At 44.2% G+C, this 17,736-nt stretch overlaps 1 protein-coding gene across 7 annotated transcripts in view; it reads right to left on the bottom strand.

Moving 5' to 3' along the window:
• Positions 1-17,736, bottom strand: part of SIPA1L1 (signal induced proliferation associated 1 like 1) — a 367,173-nt gene that overhangs the window by 33,894 nt on the left and 315,543 nt on the right. For all 7 annotated transcript variants that reach the window (XM_047079409.1, XM_047079413.1, XM_047079407.1 and 4 more), the window contains 4 exons: positions 12,296-12,445; positions 7,694-7,818; positions 4,812-4,930; positions 550-992 (listed from right to left, as the gene is read on the bottom strand). In XM_047079409.1, the coding sequence (XP_046935365.1) occupies positions 550-992; positions 4,812-4,930; positions 7,694-7,818; positions 12,296-12,445 (837 nt within the window). The remainder of the gene's footprint in view (positions 1-549; positions 993-4,811; positions 4,931-7,693; positions 7,819-12,295; positions 12,446-17,736) is intronic.

A 17,736-nucleotide genomic window follows, 5' to 3' on the forward strand; every position in this document is an offset into this window, starting at 1 on the left:
TTAGCTACACTTTTCTACTGGACTCCCCTCCCCCAACCCTCAACATATCACTGGCAGGAGGCAATTCCTGGAAAAGGATTCCCCTGCAAACACTGGCTAAGTCATGTTCTCTGACAGGCAGTGTGAAGGATGGGCTGGGCATCATAAATAACACCAGGTTCATCTTAGAAAAGACCCCTTTCTTCTAAAAATATGCCCAAGATTTTCTTCCAGTGTTCAAAAGACTGTTTGATAGACGTTCTCTATCACTACCTGAAAGCCTGAATTATAAAATTCTTCTCTAATTCTGGTACACAGGATAATTTTTATAAGATCAAATACAACTTTACAAAGAGTAAATCCGTATACTTTTCTCAGTTAAAAATAATGCATTAGGGTTGTAGGAATAAAATATTTTGGTGGCAAATAAAAGGCATATGTAAAAATAGCGGTCACTGCACGGAAAACCCCTCCTTTATACTCTACTGAGTGAAGCAAAGTGAGATGAGGCTGGAAACTCGATTCGGGAGTGGGCTGGGAAGGCCAGAGGCGGTAGGGGAGGGCAGTTACCTTGTGTGGGAAGCAGCGTCATTTATACTGAAAGTGCTGTTCTCCCTTGTCAGAGGGTTTGAGCCCGCTGGGCTCTTGCCGTGGATGTCCAGGCTCAGGGAGGACTCTGTTTTCCGGTCCATGCCGAGGCCGTCTGTCTCTAAAGTCCGATCTGCCATGGAGATCACTTCACTGGAACTATGCCACAGGGGCGCCACTTTCTCTTTGCTGGGCCCTGAGCGAGGGGACGACGTGGCAGCCCCCAGGGAGGCCGTGCTGCCGTGGCTGGGACCATAGGAGGTGGTGTCGATGCCACTGTCAGCGGAGGTGCCTTGCAGGTAGTTGTAGCTGTTGAGCTCAGACTCCGTGCGGTCCCCATCGTACCACTTCTCGTCGCTGTGGGCACTTGACGCGTTGCTGGAGAGGGTATTGCTGCTGGAGTGGCTTGAGTAGTGGCTGTCAGACTGCAAGGGAAGTAAGACTGCCTTAGGCATAGGCTCTGCTTCTTGAACACTGGGAAGAAACAACGGGAGAATGGCCCTGTGGCATGTTTCTGGTTATGGGGTTCTCACGGCACAAAAATTCCAGTGAGAACAAGCCAAATACAGGAGGGGCCTGGAAGAACCTATTCAGAGTGTTCATGGCAAAGAGTGCTGGAAACAGGCCACGTTTAGATTTAGAACCCATTTTTCAATTCGCTTAGGCTAAATACTATCAATAATATGGAGATCACTTTAATCAGAAGGTATGCTGGATTCCAAAAGTCCTACCAATCAGAGTGAATGTAAGGCAAAATATGAGGCTTATTTGTAAAGAGATCTCCTTTTCCTTCCCCCCACTGGCGTCTGTGTAGGAGCCAGCTTTCTAAGGAGTGCTTGGAGATACAATTTATGCAGAGGTGCTACGTCAATTCAAGGGGTGAGCGGGGTGGGTGGTAGGGAAAGGAAATGATGGTGCTTGGACAACTGGATATCTGCATGCAAAAAACAAAGTATGAAGTTGGGTCCTTATTGCACAGGAAAATAAACTCAAAAGATCAAAGGCTTAAGTGTATGAGCTAAAACTGTAAGACTCTTAGAAGAAAACATAAGTATACATCTTCATGACCTGTTTATGCGATGGTTTCTTGGATATGAATGACACCAAAACCACGAAAGAGTTTTAAAAAATTAATTGGATCTCACGAAAACTAAAAACTTTTGTGCTTCAAGAAACCCAATTAAAAGATGGGCAAAGGATTTGAATAGACATTTCTCCAAAGAAGATATCAAATGGCCAACAAACACATAAAAAGATACGCAATAACATGGTGCCTGGGTGGCTGAGTTGGTTAAGCGTCCGACCTCGGCTCAGATCATGATCTCACGGTTTGTGAGTTCTAGTCCCGCGTCAGGCTCTGTACTGAAAGCTCAGAGCCCGGAGTCTGCTTCAGATTCTGTGTCTCCTTCTCTCTCTGTCCCTCCCCTGCTCACACTCTGTCTCTCTCAAAAATAAACAAACATTAAATAAATTAAAAAAAAAAAAAAAGATGCTCAACATCATTAGTTCCTGGAGAAATGCAAATCAACACCACAATGAGATAACACTTCACACACTAGGATGTTCTAACCAAAAAGGCAGACAGCAGTGAGGGTTGGCACGGTTGGTGGGAATGTAAAATGGGGCAGCTGCTGTGGGAAAACAATCACAGCTCCATTCTTAGTATCTACTCGAGAGATGAAAACACATCACAAAAAACCTTCTAAATGAGTATTTACAGAGCATTATTCATAATAGCCAAAATATAGAAGCAACCCACATGTCCATCACCTGGTGGATAAAAAATGTATATGCATACAATGGGAAATTATTATCATAGAAAGAAATGAAGTACGAACACATACCAGAACATAGGTGAACCTCAAAAACGTTATGCTGAATGAAACAGACCAGACACAAAAGGCCAAATAGCGTATGTTTCCATTCATGAGATGCCCAGAACAGGCACATCATCAGAGACAGAAAGTGGATGAGTGGCTGTCGACAGCATGGAGGGCATGGGAAGAGCCTGGGTAACTGCCTGAGGACACAGGATTTCTTTTTGGGGTGGATGAAAGCGTTCTGCAGTTAGACTGTGGTGGTGGTTGCACAGCTTTGTGAATATAGTAAAAAACCACTAAATTGTGTACTTTAGTTTTTCTTTAATGTTTATTTATTTTGAGAGAGAGAGAGAGGGAGAGGGAGAAGGAGAGGCAGAGAGAGGGAGAGGGAGAAGGAGAGGGAGAGAGAGACAGAGAGAGAGAGAGACAGAGAGAGACAGAGAGAGAGAGAGAATCCCAAGCAGGCTCCGTGTTGTGAGCACAGAGCCCCCATGCAGGACTTGATCTCATAAACCATGAGATCATGACCTGAGTCGAAATCAAGAGTCAGACATTTAACCGACTGAGCCACCCAAGGGCCCCTAAACTCTATACTTTACACAGTGGCTTAGCTGCTTAGAATGTTCTATAATTTACCAAAGAAATAAGATTTCAAAATATATCTGAATAAAATAATATTTTAAATTAGATGGGAGACAGGAAGTCCAGATACCTGGTGGAGATCAAGTGAAAAGAGGAGAGTAGACACTAGCTCAAGAGTGTGTGTGTGTGTGTGTGTGTGTGTGTGTGTGTGTGTGTGTGTACACACGCAGGTGCATGTGCATGATGGCTGAGAAAGGGACATGCTCTTCACTGGCTACGGAAAGAGCAGGAGGAGGACACAGAAATTTCACTTTAGAGGGAAAGATTCTTTCTTAAACAAGAACGCACCAATCCATTACCTAACTGGTGCCACTCTGGTTTTTTGCAACAACACCTTTTATGTTATGAGGTCTTCATTTATTTAATGTTTATTTATTTTTGAGAGACAGAGAGAGAATGCGAGAGAGCGTGGGGGAGGAGCAGGGAGAGGGGAAGAGAGAGAATCCGAAGCAGGCTCCATGCAATCAGCACAGAGCCCGACATGGGGCTCGAACCCACGAACTGTGAGATCATGACCTGACCTAAAATCAAGAGTTGGACACTCAACCAACTGAGTCACCCAGGTGCCCTGGCCCTCATTTATTTTTAATGTTTGTAAGGCGGAACTTCTTTAGCTCTGGATCTGTGCTGTGTGAGCACTTTTAATGGGGTTAGCCCAAATCGAGATGTGCTAAGAGTGTAAAATACAGAACGGATTTCTATAGGAATGTGACACGAACCGCATTTGTTATGTTAAGTTTTGTAGTAGCCAATTAAAAAGTAAAAAGAAATAGGTGAAATTAATTTTAAGAGTATATTTAATCTAACCTAATCTATCCAAAATATTATTTTACCATGTCATCAATATAAAGGTGCTAATGAAGGAAAGGAAATTGACAGACTGGATAATGTATCACTTACAACATGTTGTGATGACAACATCGCATTTCTTCAGTAAATCTCTCACCCACAGCCCAGTGCAGGGCGCTTGCCCACGCACAGGCATGTGCTGTTTCTTTAGTTCCATATTCATTTTACTAGGGCAAAACTTACATGAGCAAAACCTCTTATTCTTAATTCCACCCATAAGTAATAAGGAATTAAGAAGAACTATGGTAAAACAAAAATGTGTGTAAGCGTGCAGGACCAGAGAAGCAGGACGGGCAGCTGTCAGGAAGCTATTTATCCCCTTGACTGATGTTCCAAACAGATCTCATGCATGCAACTGTGTAAGCAAATAAAACCCACTTTCATTTCTTTTTAATTTTCTAAAATGTTTATTCATTTTTGAGAGAGAAAGAGACCACGTGTGTGCACGCAAGCGGGGAGGGGCAGAGAAAGGGGGGAACAAAGGATCTGAAGCGGGCTCTGCGCTGACAGCAGAGAGCCCGACGTGGGGCTCGAACTCAAGAACCTCGAGATCATGACCTGAGCTGAAGTTCGACGCTTAACCGACTGAACCACCCATGTACCTCAATAAAATCTACTTTTAGCACATTTCTGTTCCCAACATTTCAGGACTGCTTGTGCTGCATCACATGGCCTTCCATCCAGGTCTGTGGGGGTGGCAGGTGCATTCCAAAGAGGAATTTGAGTTAATCTCAAAGCAACCTTAGGGCCCCTGGCAACAGAAATTCCAGGGCCATGACTGCAAACACCCATCGTCCACCAGGGTCACGTGACTTCTTCTCTGACCATGTGGAAGAAACAGCAAAGCACACTGTGAAAACAGCCATTTTCACACTGCACAAAAGGCACATCGCTAGGAAGCTTATCATTTTTATTGTTTGACGGTTAACTTACATGCCCTTGTTTGTTTGGAGACAAATGGACCACCGGATCCTGCCGCATTAATCTCCCACTGGGGCTCTCTCGGAAAGCTGGCAGTACCTTTGATACTGCTGGGAGATGGCACGTTGGCTCTGGAATACAGCACAGGACATTACGGTGCGGGCACTAAATAGGTACAAGCACATGTTGACAAATGAAGACGGCTTGCCATTGCATTTCTCAGGTCACTGACCAGCAAACTCTGAATTTCAGCGATAAGCTTGTTGAGAGTTTACACGATAGACAGCATGTCAGAAACTAAGTGGCTGATGGGTAAAGCTTGCAGCTGGTGACAGTGTGTCACGTCATACACATTAGCATAGCCAAGTACCACCAAACCAAAGGCCATGAACAACGCGGCAAAGTTAGGAATCAACTTTTGGTTCTGGGGGAAAGTCGAGAATATATGGATTCAATTTATGAAATTCATTCATTGCAAAGTGTGGCTAACCTAGCTTGGTCTACATTACCTAGACAGGCATGGATGCAATCACGTGTTACTTACCATGACACTTTGGAAATATTTTACCTGTATATTCATGCTGCTCGAGGACAAAAGAATTGAAATCCTGAGGTCCTCTATAACTGTAAGCTAAGCACAACAGAAAAGACACACAGCAACTAGTTTACTTAAGACAATTGCTTCCTTTTGGACTCCAAGCTGGCGTTCAAGATGGGGTTCCAAAGGTAAAGGCTAAGCGATTTAGCTGCTTTAACACACCGGTAGCTAACAGCAACAATTCTGGACTTCTGCAGCACCATTGCTAAACGTAAAGGACTGGGCAACATACTCTATGACTCTGACTCTCAACCGTTTCCAAAAGCAGAGGCAGAGAAATGAAATCTACTGAGATGGGTGTGCCAATTAAGCTCAACTCCTTCTCTTCACTGGGGTACCAGTTTGTAACACACTGGTGTACAAAGACAGGTAGGTCTGCTAGCAAATGAGAATCTCCTCAGCCTTTTCAATCAGTGACCTGAAAGTCGTTACGGCGTTTTGTTCTTACAAGGTCGGCCCTTTATACACTCAATACAGTACGCTGAGTAATGAGAACGGAACAATTGTTTTTCTTGATTTCTCCCTGGCATGGGTTATACCAACCAAGCCCCAGATTCCATCTGACGTGCCAATTCGAGAAAGCTAGGTTATTCCTCTGGAATCGTGGAACGTAAAAAATTAGAAAAAATTTATTCTAACATTTTATTGGAAGCCTTCGGTATTGGACGGTGAAAGGCCACCAGTTGGTGTAAAGGTTTCTCTGGCAGGTTCTGGGGTATCTTACCAAAGTCATATCTTACTAACAGGATGGAACAATGTGTTGAAAAGATTCATTAGATTCATTGATATTAATTTCAGAGCCTTATCTATTAAGAGTGGGATGCCACCAAAACGAAAGTAGATGCAAGGAAGAAAAGACTGGAGGGAGGTTTATGTGAGCGAATGAATACAGGTCTAGGACGAGCCTCATAATTACCCTTTCCAGTCCCAAGATACCTTTTCATTCCCCATATGACTTCACATGAGTGGGAAGTGTGGCACTGAACGCTGCACAAAGGGCTTGCTGGCAGCTTTGTTCAAAGCCTGCACTAGGAGCCAAAAAAAGCTGCTAAAGTCATGTTGAAGCAGGGATCCTTTCCACATGTGTCGTTACCATCTCAACAGTATCAAAACATATGGGATTAAAAACATTCTGTCAAGAGCGGAGCAGCAGATCGGAAAATGCTCAGGTTTTGTGTGGTGGGGGTGGGTGCCGTGAGAGTGGGTAATGACAGATGGCTTCAGTAACAAGGCACATCTCACTGAAGTTACTGGAACAAAGCAGATCTCAGAACCTGAGAATTACATTTCTCTTCCTCAATTCCTGTCTTAGCTAAATATGTCTTCATTCCTTTCTACGATGACGATGACGGTCAGTGTATTTACGGGGGATAGTCATTAAAACAGAACAAACAATGCGTTTGCAAAGAAGATACAAAGATGGGTCTTTGCCTTAAAAGTTTACTCTTTTCAGCCCTGAAATTCACTTCTTTTTACCCCACACTGATGGTAATGCTACTAGAGATAAGATAAAGGGGGGAAAAAAGCCCACCCAACGGTCTAGATTCAAGTCCCTGATGTACCAGCTGTACTGAGGCTAACTCCCTGGCTACTGTTTTGAAACTCAGTCTTATTTCATGGGAAAATTTTGTTGCAGCAACTAGTGTTCCAGTGTCCCCGCAGAACAACTGCATGTAGGGAGAGAAAGGGCTGTGCCAGAAATCCAAATGAAGCCTCACTAATGCACATCTTTCCCATCCAGCTGTTTTATGCTGCTAAGACATGTCCTCGGCTGACAGCTTAATAGCAGAGACCGGGCGGGGTGGGGGGGTGGATACCACAGGAGGGAGGAGAGAGATCCTAACCAAGCTACATATGTGACTGAACAACAATTCCATCTCTTTCCTGCTTTGTACAGTTTTTTTTTTTTGTTTTTTTTTTTTAACTTGACATCAAGAATACCAACGAGTCTCTAAGGGCACTTATACTAGGCAAAAACAAACAAACAAGCAAGGGCCGAGGGAGATGCTTAGGACACATGTGGTTTGGCAGTCTGGCATTTTAATCTCGGTGCTGAAAGTAATTCCTATGCCCTTTCTATTTTTAAACTGGGGGCCACTTAGAATTCCTGGACTTTCCTCTCACGTCTTATTTGCTGCCCTCACTTATGCATAATCGAACTGACACTTAGTTCTCAATCACATTTGTTAACCAAGGCTGTCTTCTACAACGGAATGCTTTAAGGACGTCATCAAGAGGTGGCCAAAGTCGCCTCGGTGTAATAGCAACTTGCTTCTTGGAGGAGTTAGTCACTTACCCATCTGGTCAGCAATGCTATCCTCACTTCTTTGCCAGCTGGGTGTAGATTTCCCGCTGCCACCAATATCTGACTGGGTGTTCTGCCTGTCGATGGAGGCTGGGGATCTGCGGCTTACTCCAAACCTGTGGCAATTCCCCCAAACAAAGGCAAAGACGACATCAGGGACCTCAGCCATCAAGGGAAGACAGTCCTGGGTGTAATGAACTGAATTCTAATGACAGGCACTACCGGTTTTGCTTATGTGTTGGCATTTGTACACTCAGGCTTATGCACGCGTACTCAGGGGCTGGAGCCGTGTGTGTTACGGTCAACATACATCACTCTGTTTAAGAAAGGTACGTATGCTCGGTATATACACTGTAAACAAGGGCAGGAGACATTAGCATCGAGCTAACCTAAGAAATATAGAATAGGAAACCCAAATTTTCTAGCCCACGTGTAGCCAAGCTTGGACGGTCATTCACAGGCAAGGGAAAGGCTTCCCAGTCCTAATGTTCCGTGGACATCTTCTAAGTGGAATATGTCAGGGGTTTCTCTGAACTCAGTGAGCTGCTAAGTCACTAAGTCATTCATTCCTGGAACAAGTATTTTCTGAGCATTTGCTCTAAGGTCTGAAAGACAAAGACGACTATCGTTTACGTTACAGAGTGACCACTTCTGAATTGTATATATTTTAAACTGCCTTTTGGGAAGGGCAATTTGGAAGTAGGTAAACTGGCATACATAAAGGCAAATGTCTATTTCCGGAAAGAACAGTTAACTATTTCATGAGCCAGTTTTATTTTGCCCTGTGCAGAATAATAGTATGTGCCTAATTAAAGCATATGCCTTGATTAGCAATATCGGCAAAGTAAATACCGACTGAGCCCAGGAAAAAAGGCTGAGAATGTAAAATTCAAGGACTTACGTGGACATTTATAAATTTGTGTGTGGTTACTAATGAGCTTATGAGTAATCAATATGATAGAAGATTAACAGCCTGGAATGATGGATGCTTACAATACGTGTCTTATTTGCCACAGACTGATAAACACATGGAAAGAACTAGCAAGTTATACACTGTAAGAGAAAGAGACAAGGAGGAGGGAGGCCTGGATCGGAGTTCCAGCCCCCCACCCAAAGTCTCGATTTATTTGTTAAGTGGCAGTTCCATTATATGGATCTGGGGAGAAGGACCTATATAAAAGCATTTGCGAAGTAGAGAAGGCTGTAACATTAACCCGCTATAACCTCCTCCTAGCTACTTCTGCACAATGACCATTGTTTACAAACTCAGTCATAAGCCTTGCTAAACAAAGTTACCTCCATTATGATAAACACGAAACTTGATTTACGAAAATTTCAGCAAAAGGTGCTCATTTAATAAAAAAGGGGGGGGAGGAGTGGTTCCTACAAAGACTGTGTGTGGATTTCAGTTCTGCCTTTCCTGTAAGCTGGAAGAAAATGGCTAAAACTGTTTGCATCTTTGTATGTATTTATTACTTGATGCAATAATGCTTATTTTCATTAACAATAACAGCAAAGGGTGGTGGGGACGAGTCACTAATTATGATCTTTGCCATCTCCTCCCTAAGTAGGGTCCTTATTGAGCTCATATCTTCCAACTGGCCCTACGATTTTATTCTGAATTTTCAATAAATGAAGACATGTCCACAAAAGCACAGAGATAAAAGTTAAATATGAATTCTAATCTTGTTCTTCCTTTTTGGTAGCAGTGGAAACTAAAGACAACTCTTAAAACCTCTGGATTTAAAGTCAAATGCTTTTCCGGCCATCTGGTTGTATGTATGTATGTATGTATTTATTTAATGTTTATTTTTGAGAGAGAGAGAGAGAGAGCACAAGCAGAGGAGGGGCAGAGAGAGAGGGGGACACAGAACCAGAAGCAGTCTCCAGGCTCTGAGCCTGACGTGGGGCTCGAACTCACGAACCACAAGATCATGACCTGAGCCTAAGTTGGAAGCTTAACTGACTGAACCACCCAGGCGCCCCTATTTTTTTTTTTTTTTTTTAATCTGGCTGTCTGGTTTTAAACGAATGACAAAGTAAGGCTGTCCTTAAATCCTGCCTTGAAAAGCATGTATCATCTGGCTGATACTTGAGGCACATTCAGTGACCACGAATCTCTAACTCACAAGCTGGTCCATGGGTCTCCAGAGCAGGCTCACAGCCTGTCCTCATCATGGGCTGGAAACTTCTTCTCTACAACTTTTCCTGGTCTCAGTTGCCTTCATGGACAAGCTTCCTCCCTCATGTAAGAGTGCTGGAAGAAAGCTGTAGTGGCCTGCCTACCTCTGTCTCTGCTTCTCGCCTTCAGGCTGTACATCCTCAGTTATGCTTCCCACCATGATCTCCAAGCTCTTCCATTTACCCAGGTCATCCCTCCCTCTGCCACGATCTGCCTCATCAACATTGTTCAGAGCGCGTGGCCCGAAAATACATCTCCAAGGATGGTAGAATAGACCCTATGTCTTTTCAACAGTGTTGTTTCCTACCTATCTCTCGTTTCCATACCAAACTGGTGCAGGTGCTTTCTCCCCCACATGTAAGTGCAGTGGGCATTACTAGTCATCCTGTTACCTCTCAGCTGATCTGGGTGGTCTCAGTACCCCCACACCAGGGAGTGGGCAGGCACGCCCTGCACACAGGCAGACACTGGGCCCACGGAAGCGGATGGAAGAGGACAAGTGAGCAGATCACACTTGTGGACAACCACTGTGTACTGATCTGATGTACTGGTGTTACTCCACGCTTCTGAGCTTCTTGAAGTTTAGTATTAATGGGTTTGCAGCAGGCCACATACACTCCTGCCTCACGGTCAACTCGTACACCCCTATTTTTACTGGGCTAAGTTGTAGAGTAGACGTGATCATCTTTCTCTTGGTAAGAGTAACTTTAGAATCCAACCTGGCCCACGGGCGGTGCATGTGAATCAGACAATGGACAGTCTCTTGGGTCACTGATATATGCAAAAACTGCCGGGGATCCAGACTAAAGAACCGTATCATTACCTTCTTGTCAAAGATCACCCCAGGTAAAAAAGATGTTATACAGTATGGCAAATATCATGGGTAACCTCACAAACAAGGGAAAATTCCTCACCACCACCTACAGTCGGGTTAGTGTCACACATCAGGTTGAAGAATTACCACCTTACTGAAAACACTGTGTAGGGTGGGCACTGGAACCATGTTTCTGACGTTTAATATTCACCAAAACACTAAGGTTTCGGCTTACATTTTTGGTATACGTTTAAAGCGTACCCCAGTCATAAGAAAACTGCTTTTGTTGTTGTTGTGAGCTCATTTATATTTTATTGTTGTACTAACACTAAAGTTGCAGCGGGTTCTTATTTTTGAAGGAAAAGCAGGCCATTTAAATTCTACTAATTGAAACAAGGAATAATTGGTTAGGACTTGTGGTATGGTAATGATAATAATACTTAACTCATAAAACCTTTTGCAGGAACTCATGAATAAGAGGTACATTTTTTTTTTCTAACTGTCACTGAAGTAAATAAGAGAAGACATGTGCATTTTAGATACACTACCCAGGGAATCTTGCGGAGGACCCCACGATGCAGGAGGGGCAAGCATATTGTGTAGTGGTTTTATTACCTACTTTCTTCTAATATAAATATTTAGCATCAACAACAAAAAAATCATACTTAATAGCTGTAAAAACCAACAAAATGCTATAGGATAAAAAAAATACCCATTATGAAGGTATTCTTAGTAAGCCTAACTATTTTGTAACATGGAAAAATCTCAAAAAAGTAACCAAATCATGTGTGCGTTCGTTAAAAATGTATTTGGGGGAAAACTCAGAATAGAAACATGGGTTTTTATAAATGCCTCACATTTGATTTTCAAATGGTTTTGAGTTCTCCATCAACCTCCCCAGAGAGACACCCCAGCAGGAAGTCTCTGACAGTTCTTTGACTCTTGCTCTGGGCAAAGGTGGCATGAGTGGGTCACGTAACATTTTGCTGCTAATTACTTCCCAGCCTCAGACATTCTAGTCGCTTGGGGTTTGTTTTTGCTTTTGTTTTCCTTTCTTTTTAGTAGCCTCTCAAATCAGGTACATTTAGCCTTCAGTCTGTATGTCTTGTCAGAGGCAAACAGTTACCTTTGGGTGTTTCGTGTTTTCGAAAGAGATGAGAAACAACAACCAACCCCAGGCCGAGATTGCAGAAGCCTTTGAAAGTGTGAGAAAAATAATTTTAAGTTTCGAACAGGATGATGGTTCCCTCTGCTCTAACAGCCACACAAACTCCAGCCAGTGCAAGAAGCATGCTCCCGAGTGTGCTTCAGAGGAAGTGACAAAATCTGTGCCGTATGACTAGGACAGTGCACGCGACTGCAGAAAGTGATGCAGTCTGATTTCTTTGTTTCGGGGGCCTTGGAGGCTAGAGAAGGATGAAGAAACCACTTCCTGAGAAGTGGTTTGAAGCAGACATTAAAACATCTTCTAGCTGGAATATTGACCGCATTCCCCCTTTGGCTCCTCCTTTGTAGATGGGTCAAGGCACGTCTGAGTCACAGGTGAAAGGCAGCGATGGGGGGCAGGGGGCGTGCGGAGGGGCAAGGGCACACCTACCCTTCGGGCATGGACTTCTGCCGGTAAGTGCCTCCGCCAGAGCCCGTCTCGCTGGATGAAGACAGGTTGCTAGGGGAGTTCCGGCACTGCTGGGACCTCGCGAGGGCCATAGAGGAGACCGTCACGTAGATGTCTGAGCCAGGAGACAGCCTGCGAGAGCAAACCAAAAATATGCATTCAGTCCAAGGGGAAGTCCCGAGGCAATGCACCACGGATAATATCCTACCAATGCGACAGAGAAAGCGACTTCATGGAGATAGTGAAAATGAGGCCAGCTGGAAGCCTACAAAAGAAACTTCTCCATAAAACTACTCCCTTAGGAACAGCTGGAAAATGGCTTTGAAGGTGGGGGGGGTGGTGTGGGGTGAGGGGACATCAAAAATAATGGGGGAAAAACAACATGTATGTTTCCAAAAGCTGCCAAAATTCATTGGGCTGAATTGGTTGTGCAGTTTCCTAGAATGGCAGTGCAGAGGATAACTGAGCCCCAGTGACATTAACATAGCAATTAATTCCAATTTTTCACACTGGTTCTCCCAGAGTCAAGGACCACACTGAGACCGGTGCGTTCTCCGCGTCTTTGTCTTGGGGTGTTGTTACTCCAAGTCTGGAATGAATATTCAGATTTTGCTATTTGGTATTTGTAAATGTGGCTGAGCATCACCGTATAAAAACCTCCAACAGCAAAAAAAATGCCTAGAACGTCAATTGTTGAACTTCTGCAATGTCCCAGCAGAGATGTGTGCTCTGCAGATGGTCACCCTGCTGACTGGCTCTGGGGACAGAAATCAGAGCTCTGTCATCAGGACAGACACAGACTTTGTCCTTTACCTCCTCTGTTCCAGTAGACAATAGGGCAACCCCGGGGACATCAGTAAGTGAAGCTGGCACCTGTGACTGGGGGTAACCTACATCTTTCTACTGATGTTTTGGTTCAGAGGGAACGCTGGCACAAATCCCTCGACTCCTGTGGCAGGGCAGGTCACTTCTGTGCAAGAGCGGAGTGAGAGGAATCGAAGTCACTCGTTCGGTAAGCCAAGCCTCTTGGTTGTAAATCCACCGCTCAGTGTTAAAAGACTTGTGTCCCCCAGAGCAGGCCGGGTTTTCTTTTCTTACTAGGACAGCTTGCAATGGGTCTGCACAGTCAATGCTTTCATATGAAAAGCTATCTTTTTACCCAAACTAAAGTTCTGAAGCCTGGTGACGGAACCCGATCCACTGAAACCCAGAATTTTCCAACAGCGAACCTGTGTGCCTTCTGGAGCAGGGCAGAATAGGGTTTCAGGTTCGGGAAGTTGACAGAGGGGTTAACAGAATCCCAACGAGAAGCTTTTCTCACAGAGAAAGGATGAGGACAGATGCTGAAATTATAACTCTCAAATCCTTCTATACCCAAGAGGCGGGTCTGACTTGAGAATCCAGATCTCTCCGCTCTGCCACAAACCCAGAATCTCCAGCTGTCTCCTAGACATCTCCACTGAACAGCCTCGATAGCAGCTCAAATTAAACCTCATCAAACCTAACAGGTTTTTCCATTCCCCCGCCCAGCCCTCGAAACCTGCTCCTCCTGTATTTGTTATCTCAGGCTGAACACCTTGAAACCATCTCCCCCGTCCCTTTCCTCATCTTCCATGTCAACTCCTCTAATTAAGTTCAACTTTTGATGAGTAGAAGCTGTGTGTCAGGCACCCTGGGTGCTGGTCTGGACAACACACAGACTAAGAAGTTAACTGGTCTTCAACCTGCTGATTGTCCTCCAAACTCCCTCATCTCTAGCCTGGATCCTAACTGGTCTTCAAAGTCTAGGCTCTGCTCACCCCATCTGAAGCCATCCCACATGCTTCTCCATAGCTTCCCTTTGCCTACAGAATAGAGCACCGAACGTCTGGCCCCCTCTTCCAGGCCTTGGACCGTCTTGTTCAAGTCCCTTCCCCTCTCCACGCCTTCTTCCTGTCTCCCTGCACCCTACATTCTAGACACATTCAGTGTGGCCCTATTCTCAAACTCAGCTACCAAATGCATACCTTTACTCATCTTGCCCTCTCTGCCTCTCTTCCCCCTTTCTTACATAATGCCCTTTTTCTCTGAGGCTTAATTCCAACATCATATCCCTGAATTCACAGATTAATTAGAACCTCCTTGAGTCCCACATGGTCTGTTCTTTGCACTATTACATAGCACAACCTTTAGCACAGTTTTATGTGTGTCTATCTCCACAACTAGATTTGCTTCTTAAGGGGCAGGACTGAGACTTCCTTATCTTTACAGCTCTGACTGCTTAATACATGTTTGTGGAATGAAGGAGAACATCAGCAGTGCAGGTGGGTCCAGATTAAGGGCCCACAGTGGGGCACCTGGGTGGCTCAGCCGGTTAAGCGGTTAAGCGTCTGACTCTTGATTTTGGCGCAGGTCGTGATCCCACGGTCTGTGGGTTTGAGCCCCACACTGTCAGTGCAGAGCCTGCTTGGGATTCTTTCTCTCCCTCTCTGTCTGCCCATCTCCCGCTCAGTCTCTCTCTCTTTCAAAATAAACAGACATTACAAAGAAGAAGAAGGAAGAAGAAGAAGGGCCAATAGTGACATCAGCTGCCTATGCCAGGGGTTCCACTAATGGTGGGTCTGTATCAGTTGAAAAACAGTTGGCTGCTAATAATAAAGTGCCAAAATTAGTGGATACTATACTAAGAGCAATGAAAACAGATTCAAAATTAATACTCTCCTTCAATGTGAGAAAAAGGGATGCTGGAATTATAACCAGATACCCCTGAGCATATCATCAGTCTGACAGGTAATGGCAAGAGAACTTGCTGGTAATGGCTCCTCTAGGTAGTACCAAATGGTGCACAAAAGGACACCGAGAATGCTCAGGTAAGGCCCTTGGAGGAACGGGATGAGAAGCTAGGGAAAGAGGCAGAGCTCCCATGCTCCTCCTGTTATCGCCACACAGACTCAGAGAAATACCAGCCACACAGCGGTGCTCTCATGAGGATACAGGCTCAGGAGAGGGCTATGTGTGTGGGGCAGCCACGGCGGGGTCAGGGACCAGTGGGGTCTTGGGACACCAGCTCATCCCTACTTCTTGGTAATGTGTTTTGATAAAAGAGAGATCAAGACCCTTCCTTAGGTACCATAAAATCCACATCTCATTTCTCTTCCAGTAAGACATCTCCCAAATTTCTCCCTGTTTATTCTGAAACAATCGGAAGAGGTACGGATTAAGGAGCAGCGTGGATCCAAATGTAACAAGACACCACACTCCTCTCTATCTTAAGAGTTTGGCTTCTACAGGCGCGGACTACAGAGAAACTTCAACTACAGTTTCACTTGTAGGTGCTTTGATTTTCCCACCGTGAGGGGGAGGAGGTGTTACAGAAAGATGAAAACCAAGTACCATGTTAACGTTAACATACGTGGTCAGGGCCAGTGTTAACATCTGGGGGCCGATGCGAACTCTCTCTTCAGGGTAAACAAGTAATGCCACTGAATTGACTGCATGGTGAATGTTAAAATGTTTCTGTTTCTGTGAGGAAGTAACCACTGATTCCACAGGAAAAGTCAAGATGTAGCTTACAATTGCATTTAGAGCCTGTTTTTCTGACTCTGCTCTCTAAAACGAACATTACTTTAAAATAATCTCAGGCTAGTTCTCAACCTTAGCTCCTTTATTTGGCAAACGTCTCAGAAAATTCTACTTGGTTACTGGAGTGATCCCAAAGTGAAAAAACAGCATTTCCAGGAGGCCAGCATTCACTCCCATCCTTCTTTTGCATTTATGTAACTCAATAGTGGCTTTGTTTTCTGTCTGTTCACACACACAGCACACACAACCAGAAACTGACGGCAAGCCATCCAAATGTTTTTACGACTCTAGATGTACGTATGGTGGGCAAAACAATTTTCAGAATTAGCTCTTATACTGATCTCTTACTATTCTTTTCAAATACTCTGAAACTGATACTACCACACAAATACTATTTGAGAACAGACCTCACTTGGGGGGAGTAAGAGGTCCCGCCTGCCTGGCACGGGCAGTGCCCTTCTGCCAGGGAGCGCCTGTGCCTGGTCATTACTCAAGGTGGGCTGTGTGCCGTCCTGTGCTTTGAAAAGGGGTACCCCCCCAAACTGGCTCACAGAGGAAGCTAGCAGGCTGACTTCTTGAATCTCCACCCCCTCACCACCCACTTTATTTTAAGGGTTGCTGGGGCCAGTGAAGACTTAGTTAAGCAAGATCACAAGGCTTTTCCTCTCTTTTGAGATAAGCTGAGATCTTTCTACTTCCTCCTAATCTTAAAGAGCACCCCCGCCCATGCCACGCCCCTCCCCAACCCCAGCATCTGGATGTTAATGCCCAAATAGGTTTAGAGGACGAACAGGAACGTATCTTTCAACTGCTGTGAGGTTTTTTTTCAATTCTGTGGAATGTAAGAATTTTCAAGAATGCTCCGGTCACTGTGAGAAAGGAAATGTCTAAACCTTTTAGTGTTAATTTCGGTAGATTCTTTTCCCTACATTTTTGTCAATTTTAGCCAAGAAATAACTAAATGTTTTTAAAGTAACTGATATTAAGTGTCCTCTGGAGCTCCCTCTCACTTCCCTCTGCAGAAACAAAACACCAGGGCTTTTTGATTGTATGACAAAAATGCAGCAATTGAAAAAGTCATGATCACCAGCCTGACAGACAATGCCTCCATAGTCTGCAGGACTCCACTGAACACCAGCTTTTCATTTACATGCAATGCATTTCACTGCGATGAAAACAAGGAGTTGAATGGAATGGACATTTAGGAAGAGATGGTCCAAGATCAGAGTCAGTTCTTCATTTTTCCAGAAGCATTCTCACACCAAGACAAAAGGGAGAAGAGATTCACCCTCAAGATCCAGATTTCCAATAAAATAACTTTTGCACCCCACCACATCCTTCCCATAAATCAACTCACAGGGCCACATGTACAGTGTTAACATTAATAGATTCTCATTCAATTGATCTCTTCAGATTGTGACCGACTATAATTTATCAAGTTATGGATAAAGCATTCAGTATCCAAATAGCTGATGACAAAACTTTTTCCTGAGTAGTTCTGTATAGGTTGAATTATGTCCTGCTTTGTACCCCTAAGTGACAGCATTCCTAATGTGTCCAAGGAGACAAGGCTCTCTGTAAGCCAAGTGCAAACAGTGGAATGATGGTAAAAACAAGAGAGAGGGTTTCAAATAGCAGCAATGACTGACAAATTAGATACTTGAGTCCGTAATTAAGCACAGCATTTTACCACAACTTAGCAGTTAAAATGCTGTTCACCCAGGGAACAGGACCAAGTTGAAACCTGTCTTCAGCAATCTATATCAACCAGGATTCTTCCAGAATTATGTAAAAAAAAAAAAAAAAAAAAAAGGGTTTTTTTCTCTAAATGACTCAAGGTAATGTAATTTGGGTGCTTTATC

The sequence above is a fragment of the Lynx rufus genome, unplaced genomic scaffold (genome assembly GCF_022079265.1).
Source record: "Lynx rufus isolate CCGP_SWC_20201006 ecotype Redwood Valley unplaced genomic scaffold, mLynRuf1.p SCAF_17, whole genome shotgun sequence".
NCBI classification, from domain to species: domain Eukaryota; kingdom Metazoa; phylum Chordata; class Mammalia; order Carnivora; family Felidae; genus Lynx; species Lynx rufus.